At 38.3% G+C, this 17,250-nt stretch overlaps 1 protein-coding gene across 21 annotated transcripts in view; it reads right to left on the bottom strand.

Moving 5' to 3' along the window:
- The window catches only part of GAB1 (GRB2 associated binding protein 1), a 90,291-nt gene that overhangs the window by 21,522 nt on the left and 51,519 nt on the right, over positions 1 to 17,250 (bottom strand). For 13 of the 21 annotated variants that reach the window (XR_014945750.1, XM_015861136.3, XM_015861137.3 and 10 more), the window contains exons 2-5: positions 15,302 to 15,596; positions 8,078 to 8,291; positions 5,428 to 5,508; positions 238 to 842 (exon numbers count right to left, since the gene is read on the bottom strand). Coding sequence is in view for 19 of the 21 variants with exons in the window: in XM_015861136.3 (XP_015716622.2) it covers positions 238 to 842; positions 5,428 to 5,508; positions 8,078 to 8,291; positions 15,302 to 15,596 (1,195 nt within the window). In the remaining 2 variants the exon portion in view is untranslated. The remainder of the gene's footprint in view (positions 1 to 237; positions 843 to 5,427; positions 5,509 to 8,077; positions 8,292 to 15,301; positions 15,597 to 17,250) is intronic. The other 8 variants (XR_014945751.1, XM_015861141.3, XM_015861138.3 and 5 more) reach the window with 1 other exon arrangement.

Raw genomic sequence — 17,250 nt, 5'->3', positions numbered from 1 at the left:
AGCCTCTATCAGTGTTCTGACATTCTGATGTCTTTCCTTTATTAAACATCTCTTTCTCTGGTTTCTTCCATATTTTAGACTTCAGTGAGTGCTTTGTGAAGTGCCACATACTTGCTTCTCAAGGATACAAGCAACACTCAATATTCAACCCACACGTACCACTTCTTTCTTCATAAGACTAATATCATTCACTATTAAAAGAATCTGGAAGAGAAAAGTAAAATATGGAGCACTGACCTTTACGAAAGATATTCAAATCTACAGTTGAAATGGTATTACTGCGCGAGGGCGGTATTCCTGCAGTAGGGATACAATAGCTACTATCAGTATCTGAAGCTGTTCGAGTAATGCTACATGTTTCCACAGGAGATCGATCTGCAGCGTGGTGAGGTTTTGGTGGCCGAGGTGGAGGAATATCTGGAATAGTCTCCAATTTTGAAGTCTGAGACAAAGTTCCTTCCGGAAAAGTTCTTGGAATCTGATAAGTACCTCCAGGTGTAGGGGGAATGTCATAACTAATGGAGATGTGCCTCATCTGTGCATCTAATGACGATGTTGCTGATGGCGTATTGAAAACATGTTGCTCGCCTTCTGCATCAGTCCCTGTTGGAGATGCTGCCTTCGGTAAAACATCTTGTGAGTAACTCCTAGGCAGGTTATAAAGGCTGGAGTCTGCCAATGGTAGTCCAGTACGAGAAGGCGGAGAGTCATAGACACCTTGCTGCTGAAAAAAGCCATTCACAGCTTGCTTGCTCATGGATGGAGCGGGGTTTTTGTGGGAGGGCACATTATCATTGCAGTCTGTTTCAGAAGAGCTGGATTTTGCAGAGTCAGCATGAGATCTACACACAAGATCAAGAGATTAAAACATCAATGAACACAAAGAAAACAAGCATCAAGAATAATTAAAAAAAATGTTTAAAATGTGAACAGCTGAAAGGTTTATCGGTCTCTTCCATCTTTTAAAAAATGAAGTGCAGGAACCCAATTACAAAACAAACAGTACTGCAGAAGGATTCTAAGTGATTACACATATACAGACCCATGCATGTGAAACATAACAGCACAAGTGCGCAGCTTTAGCAGCAGCTCAGCAAGTTGGTATTTCATAAAGCAAGTGATTTCCAGGAAGATGTCAAGCCAACCTAAAGCAAAGTCTATTTGGGTAGTTGAAGGTTGGGTTTCTTTAATTTTTTATTCTTTTAATCAGTTCTGCAAACTAGCAGTGTTTCAACAACACTTAAAAGTGAAAATGCATTCAACCCGTGAGATTAGAATACTTGCTAGTTCTAACCAGTATGAAAAAATATGATAAAATATGACTGGTTGCAACACCCTTAAGTGCATGCCTGAAGTTACCTACTAACCAAATAAAACTGATTCAAGTAGTTGGGTTTTTTGTTTTGTTTTGTTTTTTGTTTGTTTTAAATCATATTATAAAAAAGAGAAAAAGAGAGAAATCCATATGACATACGCAACAACAGAGTGCTTCTTTTCTGTGAACACAAGGTCACATCATTACGCAAAACTGCACAGTTACTTGCCTTTATTTTTTTTGGAACAGCCATTTTTTATGAGAACAGCTCTCATTATTACTGGTACAAATGAATAAAGAAAGTAAACAACTACCTTCTGGTTTGGGGTATTGTTTACTGTTGTTTTTATTGGGGGGGGGGGGGTATAGAGGAGAACACCTCCCCAGTTACCTTGCTCCAGGAAGAGAGATTCTAAGTCTGAATCCTTGTTTAAGTGCAAGTTAAGACAACTGCAGAAATACTAATGTAGGTGGAGGTGATGCAGTTTTTCCACCATATCCTGGTGTTTCCTTTTATCGTTACCACAGCATCATATCATTGTTTTTGTTTATACATGCATACATATTGCAGCATGTGTGTATAATAATGAATAGCTGGTATACTACTCATACTAAGCAACTGGGCAATATAGCTTACAAAGCTGCTGAAGAAAAGATTCAAATCAGCACTATTTTTCCTTTAAAAGATTCTTGTTCTAAAAATGATCAATTTGTCTATAAAATCAAACATTTCCTTACTTAAGCAATAGCCAGATTTTTACCTCCAGGTTCTCCTTCCAGGTTCTAGCAACCTGGGGAGAAAGGAATCCAGTTTAGCTATTCATTCAGGTTTCCTCTTCATTCATTGTGGAGATATTGATACAGTGTGAAAAAAAGCCATTCTTCTCAGATATCCACCTAAAAAACCACAAATCACTCCCTAAGAGCGTCTCTGTGCCAACTCTCAAGGGAACTGATGTTTTTAGTTTAGACTGGACATCAGCAGTCAAGACAAATTTTCTTCACCTAACACGTTTTCGTTGTGTTTAACAGAGTTGATACTATCATCCATCAGCCTGACTGGCTTCCAAGAGGTCTTCTCTGGCTTTAAGTTATGACATACTTTTTTATATATACTTTTTTTGTTGTTGTTATTTTATGTATTATTTCTCCATATTATAATATATACTGACTGCTCTGATTACTATTTTTTAACGTAGATTTAAGTTCTTCAATGGTCAAAACTGGTTTCCACATGACTTAGAATATTAACCTGCACTCAGTTTAACAGACTCCCCCCCAGAAAAAGAAAATATTCTCATGAAATATTTATCCTTGGCAAAAGCAAGGAAGTGAAACATTCCTTATACTGTCAACTGTCCAAACCACATTTCTTTGTTAAGTTTACTTACTTTGCCTCAGAACTTAACAGGTTCTCTAATGAAGTACCGTGAGTTTAAAACAACTGCAAAAAGTACAGTACATAGGACTGAAAAAACTACATAAGGCTACAGAGTGCTTTATCAATTGTGAAAGTATTACGCAACTACATAACACTCCAACTGTAGTCTTTGATGCAGCCCTTGCACTTGAAGTATTCATTCAGAAGTTCTTCTCTTTCAACACACACTCTTCTAGCTCCGTGGCATTCATTTGTACCAAATCCACAGCAAAAGTCACGTGTTTTACTTAAGTGAGCACAGCACGGACTGTGATGTGTATTTTAAATGCTACAAAAATAAAGTGGGCAGTCAGTGACAATTGTAGAACTGAAATTACTAGCTCCAGTTCAGCAGGATATACTTTTACATGAAGGTAATTCCAAAACTACGGAATAATATAAGCACTACTATACATCTTACCAAAAGTGAACAGAAATGTACATAATCAAAAAGTGTAGAGTTGACCTTATTTTTCAATTCTCGGCTTGTACGTATACTGGGATCACTTTCATCCATTTAGCCATGCGCCAGAACCCAACCTTTAAAATGTTGTCACGCACAAAAACAAAGCAAATGTCCTTAATCGTAGCAGTTCTAGGCACAACAGTGGTTTTACAGACATTAAGACACATCGTAATGATGCCAAGTTGCATTTGACTCTAAAGAAGCAATACATGCAGGGGTATATAATCCAAACTCAAGATGCAACAACACCACACATCCAATATAATTACCCATCACACACTTAGGAGCTTTCTGGGCCTAAATAAATGCTGCTGCTTCTTTCTTGAGCACAAGCACTTGTGAAAACGTAAGACTTGCAAAAACTTACACAAAGCAGCTACTCATTTTCTTAGCTGATGGCAGTGGTATAAATTTCTTATTGTAAGAGAACTTTTCTGATTGACTTTGCTGTTGTTTTATATTTGTTTTCTTTTTTTTAAAGTAATCTTTTGGAATCTTTTAAAGTAATCTTCCTAGGCAATTGAAGTAAGTTTTCAAAATATGAACACATTGTAACCAATCTGATTTTGCAAGACCAAACCCTTTAAATTGATCTGAAATACAGGGCACAAAAGCAGTTTATGCCAGAATGAAAACATAACTGACCCTCTGAAGTCTAAATACATTTCAGAAGTCAGTATTCACCACTGATCATAACAAGAAGAATACATACAATCTTGAATATTTGCATTGTATTCTTGATTCATGATTCCTCAAGGAAAGTTAAATTAGGACTACAGATGAGGGGCAGATTTTACTTTTTTTTTTTTTTTAAAGAAAAAAAAGTTCAGATATGGAACGTTTGATGATTTCTGCATGTTTTTCAACATAAATCATGCAATCGTGAAATCTTTTGACTTTGAAGGGACCTGGACCCATCATCTAGTCCTACTCCCAATGGACAGACATCTGCAGCTAGACCAGGTAGCTCACAGCCCGATCCAGCTTGACCTTGAATGCCTCCAAGGACAGAGCTTCCACCACACCTCTGTCCAATTCTGTTCCAGTGCCTCACCATCCTTATTTTGAAAAACTGCTTCCTTACAACCAATATAAAACTCCCCTCTATTCGTTTGAAGCCATCTCCCCTTGTCCCATTACAACAGACTGCTATCCAGCCTCCCTCAAGCCTTCTCCAGGCTGAACAGCCTCAGCCATAGCCGGAGGACTCCTCACAGGGAAACTGTTCAACCTCTTGGATCATTTTTCTGGCCCTCCTCTGAACAGAAGCTAACAGGTCCACATCTCTTCTGTGCTGCATAATCCACATCTGGATGCAGTACTCCAGGTGAGGTCTCAGCAGTGCAGAGGGGCAGGATCGCCTCTCTCAGCCTGCTGGCCATGATTCTTTTGATGTAGCCCAAGGTAGGGTTGGCTTTCTAGGCTGTGAGGACACAGCGTCAGCTCACGCCCAGCTTATGACCTCCACCAGGACCCCTCAAGTCTTTTTTGGCTGGGCTGAATTCTCCACTAATATGGTAAGTATTAATGCTTCTTTGTACTTCAGTTTAAAATAAATGCAAAATAATATCTAACACAATAACCCTATTTATAGCCAGAAGATGACTCTGATATGAACTCAGTATTAGCAGGTGTGCATCACATATCTGCAAAAAGCAATTTAGTGAGCAAACTATTCTTTACCCAGTACTGAGAACTGTGCAGCCTACCAGTTCACAAGAACTGAGTGTTAAGATTCACAGAGCAGAGATAAAGTAGCAGGGGCAAAATAAGCAAGCCTAACACCATGTACTAACATCTGGTTGTTGACAGAAACCCAGGAAAAAAAGATTTCGAGCCAGACAGTATATAACATATTCAAAAATGGGATGATTGCCCATCAGACCTCTCATCCTTTCAAGCAGATTCTTTTTGCAACTACAGGAATAAATATGTCAGACTAAACAGAATAACTATAAACAAAGTGGCAGATAAACTGCTCTAGTATGCCAACAATCTGGGACAGAAATAACAAGCATAGTAGAAATGTGGATAAATAAGTAAATAAAACAGCTCTTTCTTAATTACAGCTATTTTCAGAAAATGGAAGCCACGTTTCCATAGTTCTTTTTCTGTTAGAACTCAGAACACCATGCAAGACATATTCCAAACAATATTTTCAGGCAAGTTAATGGCACTGCAATTAATTTATCACACACGTTCTAAGAACAGCTACTGTTCACTCACTGCAGTGGAACCTTTTTACTTTCAAAATCTTCTAAGAGAAGGTATTCCTGCCCTTCTTCAGAGATAAAGGGTGACCCTTGGCTGTTTCACAAATACAAGAAAAATGAGGAAGACAGCATTATTTCCATATACATCTTGAATGAGCCAGAACAATAAGATTTTCGGAAACAGTCCTTGGCTTCATCTTCTTATTTATGATCCAAACATGAACCTCACATTCTCACAAATGCTACAGTTAAACAATGCTCTTTTTCAAGCCAACAGTGATCAGAGCCTAAAACTATTTTAGACAAAATACAGCATGATAATTATAACCGCAAGTACCACGTTCAAACTATTTTAATAAGACTATATGATACATTGCATGACACTGTAAGGAAACATTTTGAAATTATTGTTAGTTTCGAAACACAAGAACTAAAAATTCTGTAAAGGGAGGTTGACCATGGCCTCCAGATTTCTCAGTCATCCACCTCACCTGAAAACAAACAAACTCACTCCAAATCCTTTATAGAAAAATCAGTGGTTCCCAGATTATCTATTAAGTACTATGCAAAGTTAGAGCAGAAAACATTCCCTCTGCATATTGGTAACTTTAAAATCTAAAGAGAAAACAATACAGAAAAAAAACATTCAAGCAACAAAACCTATATATAAATTTAACAACGTCCACCTACTATGCTTTGATTTTAATTAACATTTACACATCTTTCCCCCTGTTAAAATAAAGGTTGTTTCAATAGATGCACTGTTCCACATATGGAAATTAATAAATCACTAAATGATGCAGACATTTAGTGGATTACAATAACGTACATCATGCCCTCCAACACCACTTTTAGTAACATGCTATGCAGCAAAATGCCTGCTGTACCACACAGGAGCAATCTTTTTACGTGGAAAAAACTCTAGCATCACTATAGCTTTGAATTTTCATTTTTAAATCCTTCTTAATAAAGAGATATAGTTATTTACTGAACTTACTTAACATGTCCTTATCATTCCCCACTGATAACCTTGCCAATGTTTCATTGTTTTGAAATACTCTTGCAAAGAAACTAATTATTTTAACTACCTCTACACTCCCCATGACTTTATCCGGTTCTTCTTCAGTTCCCTTGACATTTTTATCTCCATTGGACATTCTGTCTTCCGCAAAACAGTCAAATATCTTCTCCTGTAATCATCTAACGTCATCCTCAAGTAATTTTGGAGGTTATTCACAGACTCCATTCCTTGCTCTCTTTTGCAACACCTTTATGCTCTCCTCAGAATCTGTCCTCTCAACTTAAGTCACACAAGCACAAGAAAATCAACTACATATCCCAGTCTTTATCATTCTTAAAAACACTCTTCATCTGGTGCTAGAAATCCTCTCTGTGCCCATCCCTCGTGAAAACAAAGGGGCACTCAGACATTTCTGATGACTCAGGGCTCTGAAACGAGCCAAGATTTATCTGCCAAGCCATTATGGAAACAAAACCAAAACTTTTGATAATTTTTGGCAGAAACTATGACATACCTATCAGGCACCATCAGCTTCTAAACATGAATAAACATTTAACATTTCAATATTCATAGCACACACTGGATTTCCCCTTCTCTACAGGATGCTCTGGGGGCATGCCATGCTGCCTCTAACCTGCACATTCCATACACAAGGGGAACTGTAGGCTCACTCCTCCATTTTATAATGAAGATTGTAAAGGGTGGATACTCTTCTACCACACAATCATCAGTAAACAGAGAAAGAAGCTGCTTGGGCACAAGAGCGATATAAAAATGCCAAGGGAGCAGAGAGCATATGGCTCAGGTAAAACTATCAGAGCATCAAGCTGCTGATGAAGAAGACATTACCACTAAGAGGTACGGCACTAAGGGACCATAAGAAATACTCAAAAAGCTGCTTTCTAATGATAGCTCTCCTCAGCCTTCAATGTGCTTTCCTGCAATCATAAAAAGGATATGCAGTTCTGCATATTCATGTGTAGATATCCCTGCACATTTTTATTTTAAAATACTGCAGAAGAGCAGCTTGCAAAAGTTTACTTTATTCCAAAGAACACTCAAGGTTGAAAAGGAGCTCAGGAGATCATCTCATCCAGCTCCTCTGATACCTCTATGAAAAGGGGATTTCCAAGAGGGGTGAGGCTCCCCAGGGCCTCAATTCAATCAAATTTTGTTTGTTTGCTTTTAAATCACAAAGGACAGACTCAACTAAGTTCCAGAGCAGCCCATTCCAAGGGTTGCCACCAATATCCCTTCTGAAAAATTGAAGTGGCATTTTTTAGATAGTTATCGTTGATGAAATATCTTTCTATGCAGAAGATACTGGAAATCTATTTAAGCTCAAAGTAGCAGTGCATAATAAACGTACATTTTTTCAGCCTAGAACCACTACATTAATCTGATGCTTCAGATTAGGAATTACTCTCCCTACTTCTCCAGACTGCAGTACGAACCTAATGTTTCAACACCTCTGTATTGAGACAAGATCAAGAACAAAAAAAGAGAAGTAAAAGTTAGTCAGCTTCTCCCACCATTTATGAGCATCCAAGCTTTCAGTGACTTAGCAAGAAAAAAATAAGTGCTTTTAGCACAAACATTGTTGGCCTGTACAAAAGTGTTCTTAAGGAAATCTGTAACTTACCTCATAGATTCAGGTTTTTTACTCTGGCAGTTTATTAGCAGTAGGTAGTCCTGAGGATCTTCTTGACTAGAGGAAGACTCCAGTGGGGGGATGTTAATAAGCTGATAAGGAGGAGGTAGAGAAGATTCTGCTTGCATGGAAGGCGGTGAAGTGTTGATAGGCAAAGGTAACTCAGCAGATGCTTGTAAAGAATTGGCTGGGGGCTTCACAGCATCTGCAAACACAGAAGCATACTACTTTATGCAGTTATGAAATGGTTTTAACAACAGTACCAAAATATTTATTAACAAAATGTCAGTTTCTTTTAGCGTTGTTTTTAAATTCAAAACTGTACAATCAGTAGGCATAAGAAAACCTTAGCCTTGGATACTAAGGCTTCTTACAGAGCAGACACGGGCCCATAGGTTGTTACTTGAATTTGGTAACCTGAGTCAGCATTTGCTTATATTCATCCAAGGTCACTTCAACATTTGCAATTAGTCATCAGCCAAGAACTGGCCTCTCAGTAGCTCAAAAGCAACAGGAAAGAAGCTGCTTTGGCAGTGGAAGTTTCCCTGTAACTAAAATAATACAGAAGTACAACAGCTACCATGCTCCAATAGGCCCCTTGTTACATATGCCAGCTTTTTATTTTATTGCAGTGAATGAAGTTCATACGTACTTTTTAAAGCATTCTCTTGATAATTCTTAGTCCTATTCATATATAATGCAGACTAAAACATATTTTTTCTTTTGTATTAAATTATCTATTATATAGGAAAATATTGACACTATCAAACATGAAGCAATCCTTTCATTTTCCATTCTTTCAGTGATTCATAGACTACAAACAATATAGTTAAAATACAATTTCTCATCTATTTGGGCTCCCTTGTTCCTGCAATTCATTGTACATTCTGATTTGTGTATCCCAAGGATGGACAGTGACTATTATCATTTTTAAAACAAACATGTTATCCAGGGAAAACTTCTCTTTTTAGACTTAGAGGCTAGTTCTGGACTGAAAAAAAAAGAAGCCCATGCCATCCAACTTTTGCTTCCCAGCACTATCCTGAGAAGAACCAGATGAACACATGAGAACATAGCCCTCCTGCTTCCAGTTCTGTCTATACAAGGTACAAGTGATTTAGAAATGGAAATAGGAATAAAAGTACTTGCTTTGAACTCCCAGAGCACTTGCACAGGCTCAGAAATTAAATCCCACCACACCCACGTGGGTGGAAGATGTATGAAAATGTCTCAACTTGGCCTACCTGAAAAGGTAGGAAAGCCTAAAAAAAGTTTTACAAAAAAGGTTGGACCTGAGCTATCCATTAAATTAGTTAGCATAACAAAGGGAACACCAGACTGCACCCAGTGATCACACACAGACATGAGTAAAACTGTTTCTTTACTATTTTTTAAAATATTAAAATGTGAAAAATATAACATTTAAAAACTTCAAGAGCTCTATGAAGCACTCATGAGACACCTACATTAAATACAACTGATCTTTCTTTATTCCCCTTATGCTGGAACAGAGAGGCATCGGAATGGCTGTAACAGGCACATGTTGCTTGCTCCTGGAAAAGACTTGGTGGGAGAAGGGACAAGTAGTTCTTTGTCACCTTCAGAACTGGGGACCACAAGCTAAGCTGATGCACAAGTAGAAGAGAAAGAAAAAGCTTTCCTGTCAAATACACTGACATTCTCCAGTCATCTTTACCAAGAAGCAAGATACACAGGAGCTCCAGAGTAGCCAAGTTACTATCCCCCCATTCCTTGCCCTGACTAAACACAACCTTCACATCATTAGGTTTGCTTATTGCCAACATTACACAAAGGAAAAAAAAAGAAATCAAACAGGATGCCCTTAAAGCTTTGAGGGAAGAGAGGTGTCAATGTAGACAGTCAGGAGAGCCCAGTAGGTACGTGGTAAGATGCATGTCTACGTGAGCCTGATGTACTGGAACAAAACAGGGCGCCATTACCAAGACAAGATTCAATGGTAACTTTCCAAGGGAAAGAAAAACAACAGTAACAACACCACAATCAAGAAGCTTGAAAAAGGACCGATGAAGATGGCCAGTAGGCTAAACATATTGGCTCAGATCTGGAGTCTCTAGGCCTGCAATACCATCTACAATAGCAGCCTGTCATTGACAAACTGTGCACAAGCAGCAAGGCAGGCCTGGCATCATGCACTCAGTTTCTGGCTCCCTGCAGCTTCAGAACATCCCATTGCAGAAGCTACATCCACATCCTCTGCTTACCAGGCTCTGGTAGACTTCTTTCTGAATTTCTTATTGTTTATATTTTTTTTTTACCTCCACAACATCCTGTAGAAATGGTTCCACAAGATACTACGATATTACACGTCATGAAAAACTACCTCATTTAATTTTAAACCTGCAGCCTGGTAGCTTCATTTCAGCTCCTCTTCTCAGAGCAGCACTGAACAGTCATTCCCTATTCATAATCTCCATTCTCAACTTCGTGGAACTTTGACACAGCTTTTCTAACTTGATGCTGCTTCATTTTTCTTGGTACAGAAACTACTTCACGGCAGCACTTGTTTCTCCTCACCCTCACCTCTCACAACCCTACTAATTCCCTAATTCCCTTCTGAGAAAGGAAGCCAACTGTTGTGTAAAACGCAGAAAATCTGGGACATACTTATTAGTTTACAAACACCCAGCAGTGTTTTATTCTATTTCGATCCTAACCACTTACATTTGATTGTTGCTGAGTATTAAAGTTAATGTTGTCAAAATGCCCAGAAGGCTCTGAGCAAGGATTTGGAGCGCAATAACATTAATGGATCATTAAGGTCATTCTCCTTGTGACAAGATGCCACATTTACTGTGACAGATACAATTTGACAAAATCCCCGAGTCCTTGTGCAGATCTGTTTTATTTACTTATTTGCTTTTCCAGGCATTTTGTATGTGTCAAGAGGAGTAGGTTATTGCCTGATTTAAAGGCCATTCGAACACGGTTTCATGCTGTTCACCTGCTGGGCCACTTGCCTGCTTTATGTACTTAAGCTATTTCAAATTTTACTACCAAGAAAACAGTCACGTTAATGACTTATCACTGATCAAATAAATATTGTTTGCCTATCCATACCCTCCCAAACACTCTCCTTAGCCACTTACATCAGAAGCTGATACGAAGAGGAGGGTTTCTCCCAGCAGCCTATTATGATTTCAAAGACTACAGTAATCAGCTCGCTTCATTTTGAACCAGCAGATTTTTAGGGAAGGGGTCATCTGCACACCAAAGAGCGCTGTAAGTCATTTGGTTTGTTCCCAGAGCCCAGACATTATGACTGCTTTGAGAAACTGCGAGCTGGAAAAACATCCAGAATATTTAACATGCAAATTAGTGTAAAAAAGAAACCTATTTTGTTTTTATAATTCTTGTATTCAGTGCAGCTACAACAAGCAGCTTCCTCAGAAGACAGCAGGAGTTTTAACTTTTCTCACTTGGTTTGTTATGAGCAGCTATAGGCATCACTTTTTCTAGAACTTACACTTTTTCTCATGGCCATTTTCATATTTACCTCATTACTCAAACAATCAAAAAATCCATGAGGTAAAAAGGAGTCCTTCTAAATAAGAATAGTAAGGGCAATTTTGAAGACTTGAGTGTGGGAATCTGCATTTAGGGATGGTGTTTGTTCTTAGTGTTCATGGGTGTTTTTTTTTTTATGTCAATTTTTTTCTACATTGTGATATACAATGCTAAAGTCTCAGGATTCTGATAATGAAAATACTAAATGTACTCTCAAAGTGTAATGCAGTCTGCTTTCTTTTTCCCCATAAGCATCATTTCATTAAATGCCACAATCATAATTGAAAAGCAAGGAAATGGATTACTGGTGCAAGAGACCAAAATAGAAATGGATTTTTCCCATTGTAACAATGAATCAGCATACAACAACTGTATGATTCTACAATTGCAAAGTCACATTCAGTCCATCTACCATGACACAGATTTCTCATTGAAACAAAATATAAAAGCAGTAACTTTGCACAATAATTTTCAAATAGTAGCCTTAAAAGAAATACAAAAGTACAAGTTATGTACTATTACATTACTCTTTTTTCTACATCTATCCACTATACAAGGTGAACATATGTAAAATAACTTCAAAGAATCTGCACTATTATATACTTCACTTTAATACTTAAGAAGAGTCCTCCTTTTATAAGTTAGTCAGTGAAGTCATTATCTCTGCTGCTATGTGCAATAACACATATTCTGAAATACACTGCCAGAGTTTCCTCTACTGTCAGCTTCTACACACCAAATTTTGCCAAGAGATTTTCAGCATAGACAATCAGATTTCACATTGTTTGTAAGCTATGTAGTGAGCCTCAATTCTGAACGCTTCTGCTTACAGCAAACACTTGCAGGAGCACCTCATGAGTTGACAGGTAGCAATCTGCACAACCTTTCACAACCCACTCTCCTGTGATTCCTTTGTCCAAGTAACTCGTCAAATGATTTTAATGCCACAAAAGATGTTCAGCAGGTACCACAGAGAAAGCTAAGTTAATTGCATGTTAATTATATTGAGGCTATATTTCCTCAAGGAAAAGAAAAATTATATTTTATGATTTTCTGCTGAAGGCAATTGACAATTTAAGATAAAAAAATCAAACATCCAAGATTAAGGTTTTGACTGCACTGCTGATATTAAATGCTATATATTTTTTAAAAGCATGGGTTTTTTTCCTCATATGCTTACAAAGTAAGAGTTACGGCTGCAGATTTTGTGCTCTATTTGTCTTATCTTAACCATATCATCCGAAACTGAAGACATCTCAGTGTCCTCTGGTGCATTTCCTTTCTCCTTTCCATAATGGAGAATGACTATCTCAGCTTTGTGAACCTCAGCTCAGGTCTTTAGCCAGCAGTCACCTCTATCACATCTGCAATGCCAAACTTCAGGTCCTTCTCTGAACCCACTTCTAAACCCACGGTTTAGTGGGAGCTATTGATAGTAGGTGGAAGGTTGGACTGGATGATCTCTTAGGTCTTTTCCAACCTTGGTGATTCTATGATTCTTTGGTCAGAGCCTATTCTGACCTTTCTCTCAGCAATTCCGCACTCACCAAAACACAACAGGTCTACACCTCACTGATACTTCCTCAAAGGAAGTATCCAAAAAAAGCCTACACAAGACATGCTTTTGGGCCACTACTCCTTCTGAACCTATTGCTTCACTTGTAAGATAACTGACACACAAACCCTATCAGAGGATTCCTCTCCTCATGCTTAACTCAGTCTTTTCATGTCTTTTTACTCCATTCAGGGTCACCAGTCGCTCATCCTCATGGCATGTCATCCCTGAGCCGGTTTGGCTCTCCTTCTAGTTAGTCATATCCAAGAAGTGTCAAAAATCACAGGTTATCATTCAGTACATCATCTCTACTGTGCAGTCTGTTCTATTATCACACCCATAAAAAAACAGACCGACCCTCATTCAGACTGCTCCCACTGCATGTCTAACAATGAGAAACCTATTTCCATTCCACTATTCTGTTCTCACTTCACCCATACCCATCAAAAAGGTTTGTTTTGAGTTTATTATTGTTGCAGTTTTAACATTCCTCCAGAATCTTCATATTTATCATTTTTGAGACTTTTAAAATGCCAAGCTCTTAATGGCAAGGCCTGTTTTCTGTTTCATACTTGTGCTACAGGAAGCACAGAGATACCGTGATCTGATACAAATACCTCCAGCACAGCATGGTAGCAATGATGCTTGGCTGTGCAGCCTTATTTCTTATTGGTGAAAACGGAAGGAGTTGAATTAGGTAGAAATGTGGAGTTCAGTTCATCCTACCAGTCACTGCAGTAAGAATTACTGATAAAATTGACTGAATTCAAAACTGTTTTGATCCAAACAGGGCATTGTCAGCTCTCCTTGCATTCACAGTGGATTTAATATTTAGTTCAGGTGTATAAAAAAAAATAAAAAAAAATTACAGATTAACAAAAACCATCTCTCAGCAAGAAAAGGCCTCACGCTTTTGAGGTGCCTACTTTTCCATTGCATGCAATGGACATGTGCTATTTTCTGCAGACAAGTAAGTGTGTTTCTCTTTATATCCACACTCTTAGCTTGTCCCCAGAATCAATAATTTCTAAGCATCTCCTGCTCATGGCTACATTGGGGCACTAGTCTATTATTCACAAAAAAAAACCACCTGTCTAGCCTTCTCTCTCTTGTAACATATTTGGCATATTAAATACTGAATCATGTGGCAATCACAGATATGTGCTGTGGGTGATCTTAGTTATACTCAGAATGTCATCAAAACATATTGCAACAATCAAAATAAACAACTTCCATTGAATTTGCCATTTGAGCAGTAACCCACTGAGAAAATAACATATTTTTAGTTCAAAACTGCATTAAGGTGAAAGAGAAGGACCCCTCATAAAGGGGGCAAGAATAATTTCCAGTCATTTTCAGAGATCTGAGGCAGAAGCTCTTTCCTTGCTCTCAATGTATAACGCAGAAGAAAGACGGATTTAATTGTAGTCTTTTCTCTCTGGTATGCTTTATTTATAACACTTGACTGCTCCTATTTAATCTTTCTTGGGACTATGCACATAACTACAGAAAAGTCATGCCGCCCACTAACCTTCAGAAGGAATAATAATAAATAAGGGTAATTTTAGGACAAGTAATGGCAGTGATTTATTTGTCTGCATTTCACACCACCTTCTTTCCACAATACTGGTTCTACACAATGACTGCTTAGGTAGGATTTGAGCTGGATAATGAAGAACTACAAGCTATTTTTTGTTTGTTTCAGCCAGTAAAGGGAACTTTTTTTTTCCTGGTTGCAAAGCATATGGAGGCACAGCAACAGCAGAATCCTGACATTTTGCACTTGTTCCTCATCACAGCCTTCAGTGACAATCTTTATCCTGCATGATTTTACTTAGACATTTCTCCTATATTCTCAAGATCTAACATCATGCAAAACAGAAAAGAAACATCCTTTTTCTAATGACGTGTTTAATTTGTAATGAGTTCTGAACACCTCCCTCCATTCTGCTCACATTCTTTCAGAGCAGGAAAGAACTTTCACAGTCAGTGCATGTGAGTTTTAGAACATGTGGATGGTAACAGCAGTCATCTGGTCTTCAAAACATTCTTTGCATATAGGTGTGACAGTTTATGAGGAAAAAAAACCAAAACACAAAAACACACAAACTTACCCTCATCTGTAGGGTTGAACCCACAGATATCACAGATGCATCGAACCCACTTATTCATCTCCTCCTCACTGTCTGCCACCAAATAGAAAACTCTGTCTATAGTGTTGATGTCAAAAATATAGCTGTTTTCAAACTCTTTTTTGTTGAATGTTAATCCAGCATCCACTTGCTGACACAAGTTTAAGTCAATAATACGGATAGGCTTCTTGGCATGGTCATTTTTGTAGTATTCCAATACATCTGGATCTCCTGTTAAACGGCCGCTCCGAAGCACAAACCATCTCCTTTTCCATGCCTGAAAATTCATAAGAGAAAAAGAGAAAAATTAGAAGGAGGAAGCAATACTTCCTTGGTTACCTTTTGTACATTGTTTCAGGTTGAGCAGGACTCAGTAATAATTAGTTCAATCGCCATTTTAAGAGACAACAGTTAGCTGAATTTAATGCAGTCCATTTACTGATTGTTACAACAGCAGACTAGAGGGATAGTGAATCCATATTTTAACATTTACTTCTTTTGTATTTTAGTTTTGTTTTTAAAAACAGATTCTATAATTTAGCCACTGTTTAAAAATAATGAAGGATGAATCCAATAAAGAAAATAAGGGAACTAGAAGAGGAAAAAAGCCCAAAAATCTTCTGAAAGAAGCTGCTGCAGGCATAGAAAAATGAAAATGAAATGCATCTAAGTTTACCACCAAGTCTTATTTCCACTATCTCCTGTTTCAGGCTGGTTTATTCCAGCTCTGATTATTTATTTATTTTTTAATTGATATTCCACAATAGCAACCAGCAGTTAAACAACACACTGTTCACACTGTGCACTTCTCTTGACGTTGGGCAATCTTCGCACTCAGAAGCTTGTAATGTTTTACAGCAGCAGTTTTTACAGAGAAAGACCTGCTTTATTATTTCAGAAAACATCAGAGAGGTGGGGAGGTAGAATGACCAAATGGTCCAGCCTTATACCATATTAAAAGTCCTTGCATAAGGTATATCCACAGAAGAAAAAACTTCACAATCACTGTACTTGTTACAACCTTCAAGCTGCTGCAGATCTAAAGAAATGAGACTGAAGAACACAAATAAAATGGCTCATCTTCCAGTCAACCCTCAACTGCCTTTCGTCGCTGTGGGCCTCTCTCTCTGGGCATGGGCTGTCCAGGGCCACACTCAACCTGTCCTTCAGTGTTGTCAGGAACAGGACACTCACTGCTTTCTACAGGCAGCCGTGCCACTGCCTCATTGCCGAGTGAAATTTCCCCCAAATACTTAAACTCATTCTCCCCTCCTTTAGTTTAAAACCACTTTCCCTTGTCCTACCACTGTCTGCTTGTATAAAAACTCTGTTTATAGGCTTCCTTCAAGTATGGGAAGGCCACAACGTGGTCTCACTGCAGCCTTCTCTTCTCCAGGCTGAACAAGCCCAGCTCCCTCAACCTTTCTTCACAGGAGAGGTGCTCCAGCCCTCTGATCATCTTTGAGGTCCTCCTTGGACTCACAACGACAGCTCCAAATCTTTTGTTGTGTTAGGGGCTGCAGGCCTGGCTGCAGTGTTCCGGATGGGGCTTCAATAGGACAGAGCAGAAGGGGACAATCCCCTGCCTCTCCCTGCTCGCCATCTCACTTTACATACAAATGGGAACACAAAGCAAAATAAACCAGACATACTGCTAACTGCCCACTGGAAAAGCTGTATTGCATTTTCACTTGAAAAGTGAGCAAGCAAACTCTTTGTTAGGACAAAACCCGATGGAAGAAAACCAAAAAACAAGTAGGTGAGTATCAACTAACCCCGACTAAAGACAGAATCAAAGGCTGAAGGAAAGAAACAGTAGAGAACTGACGAAGCTTTAAAAACAGAAGTTTTTGACAATATATTAGGAAAAGATCAAATTGGTTTTCTCAGGGAGCCAAAGATTTTCATTTTTTTAAAGGCATAAGCTTAGA

The sequence above is a fragment of the Coturnix japonica genome, chromosome 4, assembly GCF_054131305.1.
Source record: "Coturnix japonica strain WE chromosome 4, WE-NBRP24, whole genome shotgun sequence".
Lineage (NCBI taxonomy): Eukaryota > Metazoa > Chordata > Aves > Galliformes > Phasianidae > Coturnix > Coturnix japonica.
The sequence above is the reverse complement of the archived record's forward strand: the minus strand, read 5'-3'. Positions and strand labels throughout refer to the sequence as shown.